Genomic DNA, 19,429 nt, shown 5'->3' on the forward strand with positions numbered 1-19,429 from the left:
GTGTGTGTGTGTGTGTGTGTGTGTGTGTGTGTGTGTGTGTGTGTGTGTGTTTGTGTGAAACTTGACCCTAATTCAAAGCATATGACGAGATTGCTGTTTGATCTCTGCATGTGTGTGTGTGTGTGGTCACATAATTACTTAACACGTGATAGGTTAATGGTCACATTTTTCCACCTCTATGAAAATATTTGAAAGAATTGGCTGCCGTCTTGCAACTTTGAAAGTTTTTGATACGGCTCACTAACATCTAGAAAAGGATTATTCCATCCAAGACCAAAATCTTGCCAAGTATTTCTGTGTGTCTGATGGAGTGTGAGGTCAAGAGGTATTTATTTGAATCTCGGACATGATCTCTTGTGGACTGGGAATTTTACTCTTTGTCAAGGTTAGTAAAAACATCATTGTGTGACAGAACTTGAATTTTTCAATCCAACGTCACATTTTACACTCCCATTCAAAAGTAGTGGTAGAGCGAGGCCAATTAGTTTCAGTTTTGCAGTTTTAGAATGAAAAAGATTTCAAAAATGTGTTAGTACCACTTTTAAACGCATTTGGAGTTACATTGCATGTGTACCTAATGGTGTGCCTGGTGATGTATGTTATTTTTGTTGATGTTAAGTCACTAATGTTTGCGTCATATGAAATATTACCATCCTCCAACAGACTTTAAACACAGATGGAAGCGCAACATCGGCCATTATGCAGGCATGTGTGTGTGTGTGTGTGTGTGCGTGTGCGTGTGTGCATGTGGTTCGCCCTGGGCTGAGCGGGGAGGCATGTGGTGGCCATTTAGAAGGATTAGAACTGTCAGAGACATCAAGCGCAACTAATTATTCTGTTAGCACACTATATACTGCAAGGGAATGTGTGTGCGTGCGTGTTCAAAATAGGGCAAGAGAAGAAGATAGACTGACGGAAAATCAGAAGGACAAATTGTCGATGCCTGATGACAAGCGTGAATGTCACATATTGGGGAACTTTCCCAGAAGCAATAACAAACTGTTTTACATCAAAGTATTTTCCAATAATCCCTGTGACAGTTTTTTTAGATGTTTGTTTATTTTTGCTCTCAGTTGGTAACTTCATAGTACATGACATACAAATTTAGCAATGTGCAATCAAGTGAAGACAGTGAGTTCCCTTCTTGGGGGTGTTGCAACGATATCCATTTTAAGATGTTGGCATATCGAAACAAAGGAGACATTACATTGAGATATCAATATTTTGTCACATTCCTAACAAACATTCATCCTGAACTTCACTGTATACCATCTGCGCAAAACGATTCATCGATTTTCCAAAATAACCGAATGGTTTGAGAATGGGTTAATTGACGATTAATGACTGAAGCGCTAATTGTGGGCACGATTGATATTTTGTCTACAATGAAGAAGACTCGGGCAAAAATAGGCATTGCAGGCGATCGTCGGCTTGAAACATTACATTTAGGATTCAAGGTTGACACCGCGATGGGTGAGTAAATTAAATTGAAAGCTCTCGGAGGTGTGATCTCAGGTGGAAAGGCGGAAAAGAAACGTATTATATTATGGACATGACATTCTAAAGCCCTGTTTTCAAAATGTTGAAATCAAAATCATCCTAAAGTGGAGCTAGGAGGTTTCTGTCACTGACATGCAGTGAGCTTTAGTTGAAATGATGAAGTGCAAAGTGAGTTTAAAAGGAGGAAGAGCAGAGGGGATGACCTACACTCGCTCGTGTGCGCACGGATGAACGCATTCGGATCCAAACATCCCCAACAAGCAGCGCTCGACTAGTACGGGGCCAAATAAGCCTACAGCGTCCAATCAGCCGTGGCCTTTTACCACCTCGCCGCGGGCACACGCACACACACACACACATCTGTTTGTGTGTTTACAGATAGCTGCCCTCCTTATTACACTCCACTGCCACCCCGATTTATCTTCAAACAGACAGATCACCTCCACCATCTCCCGTCTCCTCCCTTTTGCATCCATCCCTGAACGCTCACCACCCCGTCCGTCCGTCCGTCCGTCCATCCGTCCATTTCTCCTCCATCTGCGTTTGCCTCCCGCCGGCTTTGACGGTTTCCCGACTCGCGCTCGAGTGGAAAGATTTCGAGATCATGTGATGAACTCTGGTTTCAGCGAAAAAAAAGCTGAGGGTTTCAGACGGTGCGATGAAAAATTTAAGATGAAGACACGCATGAATGAAGATGAGCGCACGTTTGGTTAAGCAAAGTTTGGCGAGGGCTCGGTTTGAGTGGATGCGACTCGTGAGGGGCAAACAAGGCCGCTGACTGCTGTTGGACAAGAGGAAAGTCCATGCTGGTGCACAGCCCGAAGTTGCTAACATGCATACATACATTTTTTATATCACTTACCCTCTTTGGAGGGGCATTGAGAAGCAGCTTAGGTTGGCTACTATACAATTTTTAGAACACTATTTTGTCGAAATTCAGCTTTTTTTGTATCCAAACTGTCAGGTCTCTGGAGTGAATTAAACAATTTACAAGATTTTTATTTTTTTTTTACAAATCTTGTTGTGAACATTTAAAGTCTTCAATGAACCAAAAATACATGATTTGTAAATACTGAAGACAACTGAGCCACCAATGAAGCTAACTTATGAAGCTAATGTACTTATTTTATGAAAATAAAGAAAATGTAGCCTTCGATGAATCTAACATGTTACATGCTTTTGTAAATATATTAGATGGAGGTTGCCGTTTTCCTTGCGGCTTTATAAATAAAAAAAAAGTCAAACAGGAGCATGAGCAGGAGGCTGACTGCAGAGAGGAGGAGATTAGAAGCGAGTGACCTGTATGCGCTGTCACTCTGCAGTGTTTCCGGGCCTGACGGAGCAAGACAGTCACATCACATCACTACACTCCTTTCCAGCTTGTCCATTTACATTTGCCTTTCCGATGGTCTCGACTCACGCTGTGCAAAAGACATCATTAACACGCACGCACAAAGTGGCCTGAATCACCTCTCCAGCAGCAGCAGTGATGGTAGGGGATACATCCTGTTTGTGTTTTCTTCTTTGCTTCTAACACTGGATGAAGGTTCACTTGTGGGCATGGCGCCAGCCGCTCCACATGAAACTGCTGCTGATGATCATTAACAGCTAGGCAACAGTGAGGAATCGACGTGTTAATTTGTGCCAGGTAACAATTTAAAGTGCAATCACCTTTTGGCTTCCATGTAGAGGCACAGATGTGATTTTCATATATATATATATATATATATATATATATATATATATATATATATATATATATATATATATATATATATATATATATATATATATATATATATATATATATATATATATATATATATATATATATATATGTATTTTTTTTTTTATATTACATTTGTTATGTTTCTAAACATTTGGAAATTCTAGGCACAAAAAATTGTAGGTACTTACTGCACCCTGTTGGTCAAAAGTGGGAACTATACAGGGACCTTAGCGTACAGGGCATAGGTGAGAGTACAATTTTCATTTTTGATTCTTTGATTGTTGGATTCTTATTTTGCAATGTATTTTTTCATTTACAGCAAAAAAAAAATCTGTGTTTTGGGCATGCTTTTAAGTTGTTGTTTTTTTGTTAGCTTTTATGTTGTAATTCAGTCCTGGACTTGTCAGTGTGATGAAGTTCCGTTGTAAACATTTAAACCAGAACCACACTAATACATTTCAGGTACAATGATCTGAATATCAATACAATTATTACAGAATTGCCTGTGAATATGATTTCCTACTATTATTATTATCATTATCATTATCATTATCATTATCATTATTATTATTATTATTATTATTATTATTAATAGTAGTAGTAGTAGTAGTAGTAGTAATAGTAGTAGTATTGTTGTTAGTAGTAGTAATATTAGTATTAGTTGTTGTAGTAGTAGTAGTAGTAGTAGTAGTAGTAGTAGTAGCAGTTCAGTTAGTTCCAATTCAAGCTGTAGTTTGCCCTCCTTTCCACAGGACGGCACTATTGCACGTCTTGCACTGGCTATAGAAGGCCAGCACAAAACAAAGACGAAGAAGAACCGAATACACTGGATGAGAACTTACCAGAAGAGAGCCGTGATTTTTTTCCCCTCGTACATTCCCGTCTTTAAGGAGGCGATAGTGCTTTTATTTGTTACGAACACTTGTTTGGCCGTGCGAATCTTGAATATCAAGTCAACCGAAGAAGGAAGCGACCAACACCACAACGGGGGGCGAAAAAAGAAGCTGCCAGAGCAGCTAGCGCCAGGTTGCCGAAAGTAAGTGTTGACCTTACGTACAAATAAAGATGAAACGGTACGATAAATTAAACGGGGATCATTCAAATGAATCAATAATGCGTTTATTAATTTTTTTTAAAAATGAGATATTGCGCGCCTAAACGGGGAAATACCTAAGCTAGTGTTTTTTTTTGTTTTTTTGTTGTCTCAAAGCAGTAGCGAGTCAATAAATGCTAATCAGCATTTCTGCTTCCGGTCAGCGCCTACCGCAGTAAATGTTTAGGCTGATGGAAATACATTTATTTATGGAGATGTGAACACGAGTTTAACGTGTTTTCCATGTCTTTATATAATGTTATAATTAAGATCAAAATGTCAGCTGACGACCTCTATTAACGATTGGTGTTGTGCTAGCGTAAAGGCATTTATTTTGGAGTCTAGGAGCGGTCACTTCCTTCTAGCGTTGCGGCTCTCCGCGGATGAATTAATGTCGTAAATTCGGTATTTTTTTAATGCAAAGTTATATTCACGTGTTCTCTTTTTGTTAACATCGTGTTTATATCGCAAATAGGTGCGCCAACTACTAAGTCCGCCGTATATTGTTCATATTTTCCCTCCCTAATCAATATGTCAACGCTTTATTAACATATAGGACATCATTAGGTGCCCGCATTGTTGCCTTCCACCTGTTGTCTGGTATTTGCACATCTTCTTTATGTCACTATATTAATGATAATATTGCAGCATAATGGAATAGTAGCTAGCACCGCTGCCTCACAGTCCAGAGGTTCTGGGTTCAAATTTCAGTTCTGTTCTTCCTATGGAGTTTGCATATTTTTTTGCCTGCTTGCGTGGGTGACTTGAAGCCGCATTACAAAAACATGCGTCCTAGATTCACTTAAGGCATTAAATTGTCCATTGCAAGTGTGACTAGTCTTTGTCTGAGCCCTGCAATTGGCTCACGACCATTGGAGGTGACTCATCGACTCTAGTCTTTCTTCCATCAGCGTCCTGATGGTGTGTTTGTTGAGTTGAAGAAGCCCACCTGTCGCAGTGTGTCTCATCCTCCCAAGCCGACATGTCCATCGCCAACACGCCCACCAGCAACGACGCCTGCCTGAGCATCGTGCACAGCCTTATGTGCCACCGGCAGGGCGGCGAGAGCGAGAGTTTCGCCAAGCGGGCCATCGAGAGCTTGGTGAAGAAGCTCAAGGAGAAGAAGGATGAGCTGGACTCGCTTATCACCGCCATCACCACCAACGGCGCCCATCCCAGCAAGTGCGTCACCATCCCCAGGACACTGGATGGACGTCTGCAGGTGGGATCAGTGAGCTGGGATGATAAAGCAGTTTCACCTTCATCAAACTCTCTCTCTCTTTATCTATCTATTTATCTATCTCTCTATATATCTATATAGGTGGCAGGTCGCAAGGGTTTCCCACATGTGGTCTATGCCAAGCTGTGGCGCTGGCCCGACCTCCACAAGAATGAACTGAAACATGTCAAGTACTGCCAGTATGCTTTCGACCTCAAGGCCGACAGCGTTTGCGTCAACCCTTATCACTATGAACGGGTGGTCTCTCCCGGCATAGGTGAGACTCTTCATATTTTCCATATTGCCAAGTCATCATTTCTCCTAATGTCTTGCCTTAACTCCCCACCAGATATATCAGGACTGAATCTAACAGGCTCCAGGCCCGGCTCAGCGCTGATGGTCAAAGATGAGCATGATTTTGACGGACCCCAGAGCCTGCCCCCCATGGATGAAGGCCGCTCCATGCAAACCATCCAACATCCTCCATCAGGGGGCCGCCCGGGACCGTCCGATTTATTTGCTCCTACCAACATGCTTCCTCCCGCCGAGGCGTCCACTTCTGCCTCCACGTCGTCGTTCCCCACTGTCGCCACAGGATCGGCCAGTAAGACTCTCTTCATCTTTCAAGAAACGTGCTCCTTTTGGACACATCTCATGTACCAGTTTAACCACTTAGCATTTGTTTAGCGATTTTTTTTTTCATACCTACTGTAAATGTTTTTGATATCTCTAATAGCTGTAGGAACTACTTATCTTTCAATTTCACAGAAATTATTCTAGCTGATTATTTTTCTGTGTTTTTTTTTTATTATCAAGATGCTACATCTTGCCTCAAATCCTTTGTGGTCATTCCAGTGTTTTACAAATTTTTTTTGTCATGTAGCGTGTCAAATCAAATTTTACTTCCTTAAAAGTCATGATTTATTCTAACGTGGTTTTTGTGTCCTAAATTCAGGTGGCAATACTGTCTGGTCAAGGAACAGCAGCTTCACCCCCAACACGCCACACCACAGCAACGGTCACCTGCAGCATCACCCTCCCATGCCTCAGCCAGCACACTACTGTAAGTCAGACAACAAAAGGAAACAGTATGTTTTCCCAATGATGGTGGTGGTCCTCAAACACTTTGCTCTCACCTCCAGGGTCAGTCCATGATGAGTTTCCATTTCAGCCTCCCATATCTAATCATCCTGGTGAGAACACACAATGAATGGATGGATGGATGGATGGATGGATGGATGGATGGATGGATGGATGGATGGATGGATGGATGGATGGATGGATGGGATGAGGGTTAGACTATGACACTGATGTGATCACATTAACTGTTGTTTTTCGGGAGGGGGGCTGTATTTAAGGGAGTGTTTTAGATAAGGAACCTTGTGAGTAGTGTTACCACTGTTTGAGAAAATTTGATATATATGAAATGATTTCCCTTCTTTGTTTATATATTTTGAGTACCATTTATTACTTACTGTTGGGATTATTTTTGCCAGTTGACAAAATAACAAAATGACAAAATAAATTGGCAAAAAGGTGACAATGTCTGTCCCCCAGTATGATGCAGCACCCAAGTGTTGTAGTTAGTGCCTCACTTATGGGTTTGACTGTGTTGCAGCTCCGGACTACTGGTGCTCCATCGCCTACTTTGAGATGGACCTGCAGGTGGGCGAGACCTTCAAGGTGCCGTCGTCGTGCCCCGTGGTGACCGTGGACGGTTACGTAGACCCGTCGGGCGGCGACCGCTTTTGTCTGGGTCAGCTCAGCAACGTCCATCGCACAGAAGCCATCGAGAGAGCCAGGTAGCACCCATTGGCCATCGCGCAAACTTTATTAACTGGTCATGATTGAAGTAACATTAATAATAGCATCCATTCTGCTACCAAGGCAAATCACTTGCATCTCAAATCAACTCTCCCCACTGAAAGAAAATCAAGATCATCAATTAAATTTCAATATTTGATCGGTCCGCCAGACTTCACATCGGCAAAGGCGTACAGCTGGAGTGCAAAGGCGAGGGCGACGTTTGGGTGCGCTGCCTCAGCGACCATGCCGTCTTCGTGCAGAGCTACTACCTTGACCGCGAGGCCGGACGAGCGCCCGGCGACGCCGTCCATAAGATCTACCCCAGCGCTTACATTAAGGTGATATACTTTTCATTTGATACATTTACACTGTTTATTAAAATGGCATTTATCAAACGCAGTTTTAACTCCTAAATGCTGGAAAGTGTCCTTCCTCGTTCCTCCAGCTAGAACTACATTGTGACATTGTGCTCATTCATCTCAATATAAGATCAACTGTTAGGTAAAAGTAGACTCAAGCCTGGGTTAAGCTTTCAAAAGTAAGTGTTAAGGTTTCATCGAAGGCTACAGTTTCTTATGAAACAAGGGTTAGGGTGTTGGGTTTTCAACTCTACTAAAGTGTGTGCCTACTTGTGTATCACGTATTTATGTTGTGTGGCAGGTGTTCGACTTGCGTCAGTGTCACAGACAAATGCAGCAACAGGCGGCGACCGCTCAAGCGGCGGCCGCGGCGCAGGCAGCTGCAGTGGCAGGAAACATCCCAGGACCCGGCTCGGTGGGAGGGATCGCACCCGCCATCAGTGAGTCTGAACCCTTAAGAGACTTGTTGTTTGTGTTGCTTGAATTAGCCCACGATAGAAAAGCGATCAATGAATCATATCATTCATCTTAAAAGGGAAGCCACCCCGTTTGTCCTGTCCGCAGGTCTGTCGGCAGCGGCCGGCATCGGCGTGGACGACCTACGCCGCCTGTGCATCCTGCGCATGAGCTTCGTGAAAGGCTGGGGGCCCGATTACCCTCGGCAAAGCATCAAGGAGACGCCGTGCTGGATCGAGATCCACCTGCACCGCGCCCTGCAGCTGCTGGACGAGGTGCTGCACACCATGCCCATCGCCGACCCCCAGCCGCTCGACTGAACTCAGATGGACTCTCTCTGCTTGTTGGTGTTGTCATCGTTCTCGTCAGGTGGGTTTTGACGCTGCTGTGGTGTTAACCCAAAATAACACATTTCATCCGAAAGGGCAAACTATAGATCAGTCAGACTGCTGGACTAGACCAGAGTGCTGTGTTTTCTACATGATGAACATTTGTGGCTTTTTTTTTTTTTTTTTTAATAGAATATTTAGGATGAGATTTCAGTTGATTTTACAATTGCGGTTTTACCAGTCACTACATTAGGTACACATGCATAAAAATGACCGTTTATGATATTTTCAGATGTACTGAAAAGTAAGGCCACATTGTAAAGAAAAATAATGTATTTTAGAATAAGGGGAGCTGTTTTTTTTTTTTTTCTGAATAAAGTTAGACCCCCTCCCAAAAAGTAGTAGAAAATCAGGGGTGAAAGTTGTATTGTGTCAAGTGCCAAGTATAATTTTATGAGGACAAAGTGAGACCATAACAAGAAAAAGTTTTAATTTTAAGTGGAACAACTTTAGATCATTTGAATTAAAACAAAGGCTGCACACAGATGTGAAAAAAAATTATGTATCCTGCAAGAATAAAGTTGATTTATTTATTTTTCCTCCAGGAAATAAAGCAGCAATATTAGAAATGTTTTACAAGCGGAATGACTTCTGCATTTTAGGGGAGGATAGTCGTAAAATTATATAGTTGTATCTTTAAGAGGACAGATTGTGGAAAAGCGTGAAAAGTTACCAAAAAAGTTTCAGGCTTAAAAAGAGAGGTTTTTAATATTTGTCCTATTTTGTATTTTTCTCAAAGAAGGGGTAATATTCAAAGAATACAATTATGCGGGCACTATTATAATGACAAGTTCCTTCTCATAATACTACAACCAATTAAATTTAATTATTTTACAACTAAGTTTTGAAATTATATGGAAGATGTATGTTATTGAGAAAGTGATTTTGCAACAATGTATTAAAAAATCTGAATTTTGGAAGTCATTTTAAGAGAAATAAATAGGCTAATGATAAGAAATTAAATTGTAATTTCATCAGAAAATGTGTGTGTGAGGGGGGTGTTAGTATGACAATGTTGATATTCTCTGAATAAAATGGAATTATTACCCCAAAAATAAGTATAAAACTTTTACTAGGAAATAAACTAGTGAGTCAGAATTTTGACAAAAGGTGACGTTTATTTTTGAAATAATAATTTCCAAGAAACCGAAGGTGGCTTTATGAAACTTAAGGTCAGACTTTTGATGAACCAATAGTTGTAGAGTTAAATGTCTCATTAGAGTGTGTACCTAATGTTGTGGCCAGTGACAGATCCTCTTGTATCAGGTGACAAAATACTAGCAGTAAATCTACATTTCCCAGCAGTTTTGATACATTTTGTTAAGATTTTCTTTTTTACCTTTTTTTTTTTTTTTTATGAACTGTTTTATGTTCTAGCACTTTACTTCGACTTAGTTGTTGGAACACTAAAGACGTCATTTTGTTTTCCCACCTTTTCACCAACAGATGTTCCTGTTGTGGTTAGTTGGACGTATTATTTTTTAATCAGGTGTATGTAAATAGAAATCTATATATATCATCTTTGTAGTGCATGCTGATGTCAATGATCCCACATTTAAACTCACTTTTACATGAATAAATCAAGTCATAAGTGATACAAACAAGAGACTCAATGTGGCTTAAAATGAAACCATCTTTATTAAGTAACTTTAATATCAGAAAAATAAAACTCTTAAAATTCTCTTTACAGCAAATATAACAACATCAGTGCTTAGGCCGCAATAACTTAAAAGGCCCATTTATAAAATATAGTCTTGCTTTTTTTAACGCCTGACTGCCCCATTTTGTATTAATTTATATATATATATATATATATATATATATATATATATATATCATAAGACTTGCTCCCTACATATACATCAAGTAGTAAAATTAGCACAAAAACGGCTACTAAAAAAAATTTACACTTTCTTGAATACGTATTAACAGGCAGTTCATATATTCAGCGGTTTAATTTCACTTTACTATTTTTTTACTATCTTACATTTTACTTTTTTATTAAACGCAGACATGCTTGTGTATGCACATTCCATATTTCCAGTGGCGGCGTTCCAATCTAACTACAAAGTGGATAAAGCATTGCAAATTCATTCGTGTTTATCGCCCGCGCAAAGAAAAAAATTGAAAAATTAAAATCTTATTGTAAACATCGGAATATAGTTACTTTTTCCAGATATATATATTTATATATATATAGAATATGAAATGTAACAAAATAAAAATAACTTCTGTATATCTCAGTTCTCAGTCCTTAACAATATAATACAATAAGCTGAGGGTTGACTGTATATATTGCATTCACCCCCACCCAAAAAAAAACCACCAACAAAGGACGGATATTGATTAGAGGGAAAAGAACCTGGAGGGTATTATCTTGGATGTTTTAGTTTTCAAGCAAAGATTAACTCAAACTTGAGTTCAATCCTAAATAATACAACCAAAAAAACTTAATTTAGGTGTGGAGTGTTTACATTCCAGGCGCTTCCCCCTCAAAAACATCCCGACAACAGTTCATTAGATCGAAAAATTAACTGAGATGATTTCATTTTTGGGGCATGAGGAATGGCGGTGTGAAAAAAAAAAAAGAAAAAAGACCTCCCCTGAGTCCCAACAAAAAGTACCGTCAAGTCCCTCATTAAATTTCCTCGTCCTGGTTGTCCCAACACAGGCGGACTCTTGCATAGGCCCGGCGGCAGGACGAGGAAATGAAAGTCGTACGTTTAATAAAATAAAATGTCAACACTGGAGAACATTCAACGAGTTGTTCCTAGATTTACAGCAGGTTTTGTGAAAGGAATGTTAGTATTAAGTATGCTCAAAAAAGAATGAGGAAGCAAAAAAAAAAAATCATTTGTATGACTTGGAACCCCGATGTGTACATTACATCAGTCTAAACACAAAAGGCCACGCTTTTCAAAGTCATTTTTGTACGTTTTTTTGTTATAGATATATATTTTTTGTTTATAACTTAATTTCAGGCACGAGATTGAACCGTAAACGATTTTGATCCTGGTGTAGTGACTTCTGCAAACTGGGAAATAAAAGGAGTAGCACTGCTAAGGTAACGAGTTGACGCCCTGTGGAGTGTTTAGAAAGAGAGAATAAAAGGCGGCTTTTCATGCCGCTGTAGTATGTAATGCGTGAGTGTATAATACGACTGGTTATTACGAAACGAGCCGGGGGTCCTGCCGTTTGTAAACATGCTCACTTGCTCACTCCGGAGGACGGCAGTCACAAGAGACTGCTGCAAATTAAAAAAAATTTTTAAAAAAGGATCAAAAGGTGGCTAAAACGTTTGAAACGTTTTCTGCTTGCTACATTTGAGGATTTGGCTATCCGCCAGTCACATGTTGCGCAGCCGAAGGGCCCGAGTGACAGGTGACAGGCACACGGGGCAGGCGGCGTCGGGACACTGGCAGATTTGAGTGGCGCACTTGACGCAGAAGAGGTTGTGGCCACAGGGGACCAGCGCAGCCACGGCCCGGCCGTCCATGCAGCGGATGCACACGTCAGGACCCGGGCGGCGCCCCGGCCCTGCCGAGGCCCCCGCGCCATAGGCTAGGGAGGGTTCGGGCGGCGACGAAGACGAGCTATCGCCGGAGGAGGAAGAGAAGGCCGAGCAGTAGGAGGGCGGGCGGTGAGTGCTGCTAAAGGGGGCTTGGAGCACGTGCAATGCCTGGGGGTGCTCTAGCGCTTCAGCCGGGAAGGTGGGCGAGAGACGGGGCGTCCCGGGTTGACTTGTCTGGAAATAACAACATGTAGTCAAACAAAAAAATGGTGACGGTCAGGGCTCTGCGTTTCTTCCAAATGCAATTCATCCAAACATGAATTCAAACCTACCACCTACCTGAGCAGGCCGTGCGTCGAAGCCCTGGAGGTTTTGGTGGTCCACAAAGGGGCTCCAGATGTGCTGTGGCGCGCCGCTAGTGGAGACGGTCAGGGGTTCAAATCCTGACGAGGAGCTCCCGCCCGCCGCTGTGATGGGCTCCTCTGAACCCACTGGGGGCAGGCCGTCTCCAAACCAGAAGCTGGAGGTCCCCGGGTTGTCATTGCTGCTGTTATTGTTGTTGTTGGAATTGGCATTGAATGAGCAGGTGGGGCTGAAGTCGCCCATGCAGTTGGTACCGTTACCCCCTCCTCCGTAGAAGGAGTCGGTAGAGCTGGAGCCGCTGCCCAGGGAACTGGAACTGTCGTTGCGATAGGTGGAAGAAATGCGGCCGCCGCCGCCCGTGTTGGCCCGCTGAGCGCCGCCGCCGCTCTGGTTCGCCGGGAGGAGGCCCCCCGGGCCGAGCCACCCGGCTTCGCCGTTGTTGTCAAAGCTGACATCCGTGCCGTTGAACTGGAAGTCATTGTTGTCAGCGCCGGGCACCTCCACGCCGCCGCCGCAGGTGCCCGTGCGAAGGGCGATGTGCGCCTCTATCTCCTCGCGGGCGCGGTCCACATTCTCCGGCATGCCGGTCACCTCGAAGACCGGCTCCTTGTCGCGACTCGGCGTCACGATGTAGGTGTGCGTCTGCTGCTGGATGCGCTTGATGGTTGCCCCTGCAGCACAAATGACTCACTTTAAAGGGGAGACACAGCATGGATAATGGACTTTGAATTACAGAACATTTATAAGTGCCCAAATTTACAAAATCGGATGAAATTGGAATTGGTTACTTGGTCCCGCAGTAGGACATTCAACTTCTATTATCACTGCAGCTTGACATAATGAGTCGAGGTCAAACTTCAATGTCGACAATCTATCCATCCTTAAGGCAGTCATGAAAAACAACTCATAATTCCTCTTTGTATTTATGAGATCACGACTGCTTGACAATCAATAAGTGATGGGAAACGCTTAATATTGACTCATGAAGCCTTCCGGAGGCCCCATGGGAGCGTTTGCTGCAAATTCTGTTAAGTTCCCCTAAAGTGTGTTTAGATAGCACACAGTTGAGAGAAAAGCACAAATCACTGACACCAGTGCAATGATGTCAACCGGGCACAAAGTGAACAACTCTGGGCATAAAAAAAAAAAAAGGACTGAAGTGGACATTTAAAGATTCTGTGATTCCTCGGAAAAAGAGGCTTTTGCGTTGCAGAGTGAGGGAAATACCAGTCTGTGTTTAAATGCTTTGCTGACACCTTGTGGCATTTAGGGAACAATTGCAGACTTCTTTCACAAGATTGAAAGGATTGTCTCCCAGAAACAAAAACAAACGATTGTCACGGGACAATAAAGTTAAAAAAGAAACTAATACTCAACCATAGAAAACACAAAGAATGGAATATGCTATGTATTATTAACTGCAAACTTAATTGTTGACCGGTGTCATATTCCCACGTTGCAATAAATTCGATTTTTGGGTCCTCTGAGGTGGCATTACAAAAGAAATAGGCAAATAAAGTTCATGTGCCATATAAACAATAAAACTATCACTAGAACTGCAGTTTGCAAAGTGAAAACAAGGAAATACCTTTCAAGAAATCATAAAAATTGAGTAAAAAAAACACACCTTTTGGACCCACAACCAGTCCTACGACACGATATGGCACCCGCACCTGCAGACAAATAAGACATTTTATTGGATACGCTTGAACAATTCAAATTGACCTAAATCAAGGTTCCCTATTTGAATTGCTGATCTAAGATCCAATACACACTATATCCTCACTACCTGAATGGTGGTCTGCCCGGGCAGAGCCGGGATCCCCGGGCCGGACGCCACAGACAGAGAGCCCGCTTTGTTCCGCGATGCCCGAATGAGGGAGAAGTGCTCAGCGGCTGACAAAATCTCCCGCTTGGCCATGCCTACGTCCTCCTTGCGTCCAGTTACAACAAAAACTGGCTGCTCGCCCCTCACCGGCGTCTTGATATACGTGTTGGTCTTGGCTCGGAGCGCTTTAATCTTACAACCTTAGTGGAAGAAAGGAAAAATGGGTTTGAATAATGCCAAGTGCAATCAATGAAATGGTCAATTCCATGCTAAACATGGAAGTGGCCAAATATTGGTTCAGTCTCACAAAATGACTTAAGAGTGATAGTTTTTTCCAACCATGCATGTATTATTTCAAAACAGTTGACGCATTTTTAGGCACATTTTTCATGTTTCATTTCTTGAAATAAATACTTTTTTTTTGTAATTGCAGCACTAATGTTGGCTAACACTCTACTGTACTTGGTGTTAACATTTTTCAGAAGCACTGAGTTAGAGATACGGTCGCTCCTGTCCTTTATTATTGCCTTTATGTTCATAAGTCATAATGCAAGTTAAAGCTCTCAACCACTAATACCATTTCAAGTAGATTAAATATTCCTTTCAAGCTGTGCTTGAGTCCAGCCATTTCCTGTTGTTGTGTTAACAGTGTGCACCCTCCCCCATCGACAGGAGCTTCCAACACAGCCCTTTATTTAATCATGTGCAAAACCCAACACAAAGCACACCAAAAGACAAACGTAGAACTCGGCTATATGTTCACAAATACGTATGTTTTATGTTGAGCTGAACGTGGGAAATCTGTTCTGTTCTGTTCTGCCCACGAAGAACTACAATGAAAAACTACAAATGGGGCTGATGTGGCAAAGCAATTTGCGGTCTTTGAAGACAAAAGAAAGCACACGACATAGAGATAAAATTATGTGGAAAAGACACACATGCCGGGGAATGAATCGAGGACTCGAATGGAAGTGTCTGTTGGTTCATTGAAAAAAAAAAAAAAAAAAAAAATCGCTCCACGTTTTTAGTCGAAGTTGCTTCGAGACGGGCGGCACTGGCTTGACCCACTTTGAACCAAAGCTAACTAGGCTAGTTGCACTCCAGCGAACATAAATGTCAAGAAAAAAAAAGCAGAACACAAAACGTGTCAAGTTCGAGAACTAAGTTATAGACGCATTGGATTGTTGGCCATTTGTCTATGATAATTAAAACAACTTTCATTCAAATAAAGGCACTAATAATCGGTGTTGTAACGAGCTAGTTACAACAATAAGTTATGAGCTAAAAGTTAGCACAAGCACGGCCCGTTCCCCAGCATGGCATGGCTCGTTTTCTCAAAATTTGTGTTCCGTTTAAGCACGTTTAGCACTTTCTAACGACAAAGACTCACCTTGTCGGCCCACGATCTCCGCAACGTGCTCGGAACTGGGCACGGCCACGCATTCAGTCGTGTTGACACTTTTCCGGCGAGCCAGGAGCGACGCCTCGGCCTCGAAGCAGCCGCCACCCGGCTCTCCGCAGTACACGCCAGCGTCGTCCCCCCGCTCGTCTCCGTTGTATAACACCGTCTCGACTTGATCCAAAGCGGACGGCATTGTAGGGCCCCCCGGAACCGAAGAATGGATGTAATGGTGGGCCTGCGATAGCAACGGGCTCCCCGACGTGATTGAAACTTGTGGGTCTTCGTCCTCGGGCGTGACGTTCCCTTCGTCTCCCGAAGGTGCACGATGCTGCAGTGGCTTCAAGTCGAGGACCGTACCGAGGAGGTTAAAGTGGGACGCCGGGATGAGCTGCTGCTGGTGGTGGTGGTACAAGGCTGAACTTTCATCCGATTGCTCGGCTGCCGCCTGGCTTTGGGTGCCGAGGTGCTCGTCGAGGCCCATACCGGCGAAAGCGTGCGCTAGCGGCGGCGGCGGGACCTCGGATTCTCCCTCCTCCGCCTCCAGCAAAGACGTGCTGCTCGGCATGCTTAAACAATATATTCAAAAATATTGAATCGGGGGAAGGGGGAAAACAAACAAACAAAATGCAAATAACAAGCGACCAGCGCCAGGTGGTTGAAATGTGTGTACTGTAATGTGTGCCTTTTGTTTTGTCTCGCCAGCTTCCCCACTAGCACGTTAATCTCGCTGGGTTTTGCTCTCGCGAGAGTTAGATACTGGGTCAATCGGTGCGCCGTTACCGCCTCAACATAGACACTTCAGGTCACACCCGCAAGTATTCACGCTGTAAATAAGTACAGTTACAATTAAAATGACTTGCGTGAAATGACTGGAAATTGTCTAAGCACTGATTCCATTATGCACTTGGGTAGAAGTAAAAAGCACAGATTAAAATGTACTTGTAAACTGAGTATAAAAAAAATGCCAAATTTACCACCACATAAAAATAACGGGACAAATGCACCTTGCTTAATATGTGTCATTTCAAATCATATTAATCACTACTTCTAAATAATACCATGGATGGGGAATATCTTGCTTCTCCAAACCATAGCTGTTGTCGTTAATGTTCTGTGGTTTATATTTCTGCATGTTGCTACCATCACAGTTTTTTCTTTGTTTGTGTGTGTATTTTTTTTTTACTTTACATCTTTTTAGTTATGTCTGTTTTCACGATGTGTCGACATCTGCGGTAAGTGAAAAAAAGAAACAAGCCTTCAAGAAAAGTAAAAGTAATAAGTTGCCCGAAAAGTAAACCAACAATTCACAGACACCTGGAAAATCTACTGAAAGACAGTTTTAAGGTCATATAAGAAATGTCACTGTTGGTCAATGGTGGTCGATATACCGGCCACGTCGGAGCGTAGGCGTCAAAAAACGTCATAAAACCGAGACACTGCTCTAAATCGTTCTAACCAATGAGAGAGAGGCAAAGGCGGGCTTTTAGTAAACGAGAGCCAATGAGTAGGTTCGTCTTGTAATAACGTTTGCTAGAATTAGTCGTATCCGGGTGAGATTCTGAGGTGAGTGACTAAAGCCAATAGAAAAATAAGTGTCGCTATATAACTAGACGGTTTCAGTTTTGTGTGTCAAAATATAAATGCGTACAGACAATCGCGTTGTATGTACGGTGTGCTCGAGTCCATACGCTTACCCGTTTCTATGACACCAGGCCAGACAACTCGTCTGGTAGCATTGAGCTAACTCGCTGCTAACGATCAGATCCGGGTATGCATTTTTTTCTACATTTTGGGGCGATTTTCTGCTTTTTACGTATTATTTAATTTCTTTTCCACAGGACACTCGCACCAAATTTTACTCGACTTGGGTTCTAGGCCTTTAAAAGAGCATGTACGGCTCGTTGCGAGTAATGTTGCAGGCGCTGTGGGCCCAGCTCTTCCTGTGCGCCTGGGCGCTGGGCTCCGAGCTCACGTTCGAACTGCCCGACAACGCCAAACAGTGCTTCTACGAGGACATCACCACCGGAACCAAGTGTACGCTGGAATTTCAGGTGTGTAGACACGTTGGTAACGCGGCTGGCTTTACAAACAGTTGGCCTATGGTTTACGACGGTGTTGCATTCTTTGTCTGGCTACATACTCGAAAAATGTCCTCAGGCTGTCTAGCCTGAATTTTTTTTTTTTCATAATTGCAAATAATGTACCGGTAATGCATATAAGTGATGCAAACAGTGTCAACTAAAAAGAATGATGTTTCTTCTTTGCTGCTTTTCTGACATGCACATCTCTACCGCCACCACCCTCACCCTAATTCAAACTGCCTCTAAATGTGTGTCATCTAACTTTTTTTTTAAAAAATTTAATACAAATTGTGCATTCTCCCAGGTGGTGACTGGCGGCCATTATGACGTGGACTGCCGCCTGGAAGACCCGGACGGCGTAACGCTCTACAAGGAGATGAAGAAGCAGTACGACAGCTTCACCTTCACCGCCGCCAAGGACGGCACATTCAAGTTTTGCTTCAGCAACGAGTTCTCCACGTTCACCCACAAGACGGTCTACTTCGACTTCCAGGTCGGGGACGACCCACCGCTCTTCCCGAACGAGAACAGGGCCACCGCCCTCACCCATGTGAGTTGATGATAATCATCCATCAGTTGTCTATAGGTTCTCACCCAGCACACAAACAAAGACGCTTGTCTTTGTTTGGGTGCTGGGTGAGCTGGAGCTCTCAGCGGACTGGGAAAGAGGCATGATACACCCTTCCTTGGTCACTAAGTAACACTTAGGTTGGCTCGACCTTCGACGACCTGGGACCTGTGTGTGTTGCGCCACTATATGGTGTGCGCGTCCCACCTGAACTCTCTCATCTGGCTCTTTCAGCTGGAGTCAGCCTGCGTGTCCATCCACGAAGCCCTCAAGTCCGTCATCGACTACCAGACGCACTTCCGTCTCCGTGAGGCACAGGGACGCAGCCGCGCCGAAGATCTGAACACGCGTGTGGCCTTTTGGTCCATCGGTGAGGCCTTGGTCCTGCTGGTTGTCAGCATCAGTCAAGTGGTCCTCCTCCGGAGCTTCTTCTCGGACAAGAAGACCACCACCACCCGCGTGGGGTCGTAACCCGGCCTGATGTCCTTTTTGTTTGTTTTGTTTTTGTTCATTTTTGGCTTGTTTTCATAGAGCGACTTCTAACAGCAGAGAGATTTGAATCATTTCACACTTTTTTCAGCTGCTGTTTAAAGACACTGTATGCAAATTAGTCGTAGACAGAGATTTGATTGGGGGAGGGGCGTACACAACAATGATTGTGCTTTTAGAAATCTACTACTACTGAACACAGTTGGCGATAGCCCTTTCAGTATTTGAAATCATTTGGGTTTTTTTTTGTTTTGTTCCTCTTTTAATGTTGTCCTCTTTGTCAGCCATTTTTAGTTAATCTGCCTGGGGACTAAAAAATGAGAGGATTCAAGTCATGCCAGCAGCACTAACACACACGGACGTTTGAGCCCAAAATGTGTTATTTTTCTCAAAGACTATAAATCTGCAAATGTTCACGCATAAAAAGAAGTCACAGCTTCAACTTTAACCCTTAATCCATGGAATTTAGTCAGATGTGATTCCAGCGCTTTTGTGCAGAATTATATTTGTATCAGTTACTGTTACATGATCTGTCTTTGCTGGTAACAATTATAAACTGCTTATAAAGCTTCAGTAGAGCTTCTTAGTCACAATTGCCATACTTTCAGGAGAAAACAATATAAACTGAAGCTAGTC

At 43.0% G+C, this 19,429-nt stretch overlaps 3 protein-coding genes across 4 annotated transcripts; 2 read left to right on the plus strand and 1 right to left on the minus strand.

The window, feature by feature from the left end:
- The first annotated feature begins 4,040 nt into the window (after positions 1–4,040).
- LOC147058160 (SMAD family member 4-like) lies at positions 4,041–11,148 on the plus strand. Its single transcript, XM_085908816.1, has 10 exons — positions 4,041–4,265; positions 5,234–5,544; positions 5,644–5,818; positions 5,891–6,145; positions 6,497–6,604; positions 6,684–6,734; positions 7,160–7,343; positions 7,517–7,685; positions 8,008–8,146; positions 8,271–11,148. The coding sequence occupies exons 2-10, from the start codon at positions 5,305–5,307 to the stop codon at positions 8,480–8,482; spliced, it is 1,533 nt and encodes a 510-aa protein (XP_085764942.1). The 5' UTR covers positions 4,041–4,265; positions 5,234–5,304; the 3' UTR covers positions 8,483–11,148.
- LOC147058161 (RNA-binding protein MEX3B-like) lies at positions 10,344–16,382 on the minus strand. The gene is made up of 5 exons (XM_085908815.1): positions 15,644–16,382; positions 14,215–14,453; positions 14,053–14,098; positions 12,402–13,096; positions 10,344–12,296 (listed from the first exon to the last, which is right to left on the minus strand). The coding sequence occupies exons 1-5, from the start codon at positions 16,218–16,220 to the stop codon at positions 11,898–11,900; spliced, it is 1,956 nt and encodes a 651-aa protein (XP_085764941.1). The 5' UTR covers positions 16,221–16,382; the 3' UTR covers positions 10,344–11,897.
- A 716-nt stretch (positions 16,383–17,098) lies between these two features.
- On the plus strand, positions 17,099–19,366 carry tmed7 (transmembrane p24 trafficking protein 7). Of its 2 annotated transcripts, none has more exons than XM_085908817.1 (4): positions 17,099–17,218; positions 17,494–17,706; positions 18,041–18,286; positions 18,539–19,366. In XM_085908817.1, the coding sequence occupies exons 2-4, from the start codon at positions 17,545–17,547 to the stop codon at positions 18,773–18,775; spliced, it is 645 nt and encodes a 214-aa protein (XP_085764943.1). In that variant the 5' UTR covers positions 17,099–17,218; positions 17,494–17,544; the 3' UTR covers positions 18,776–19,366. The 2 variants fall into 2 exon arrangements, with proteins under 2 accessions (XP_085764943.1, XP_085764944.1); XM_085908818.1 differs by lacking the exon at positions 17,099–17,218 and adding an exon at positions 17,225–17,423.
- Positions 19,367–19,429: the final 63 nt, after the last annotated feature.

Source organism: Syngnathus leptorhynchus, chromosome 4 (assembly GCF_054491065.1).
Source record: "Syngnathus leptorhynchus isolate UIUO chromosome 4, UIUO_Slep, whole genome shotgun sequence".
Classification (NCBI taxonomy): domain Eukaryota; kingdom Metazoa; phylum Chordata; class Actinopteri; order Syngnathiformes; family Syngnathidae; genus Syngnathus; species Syngnathus leptorhynchus.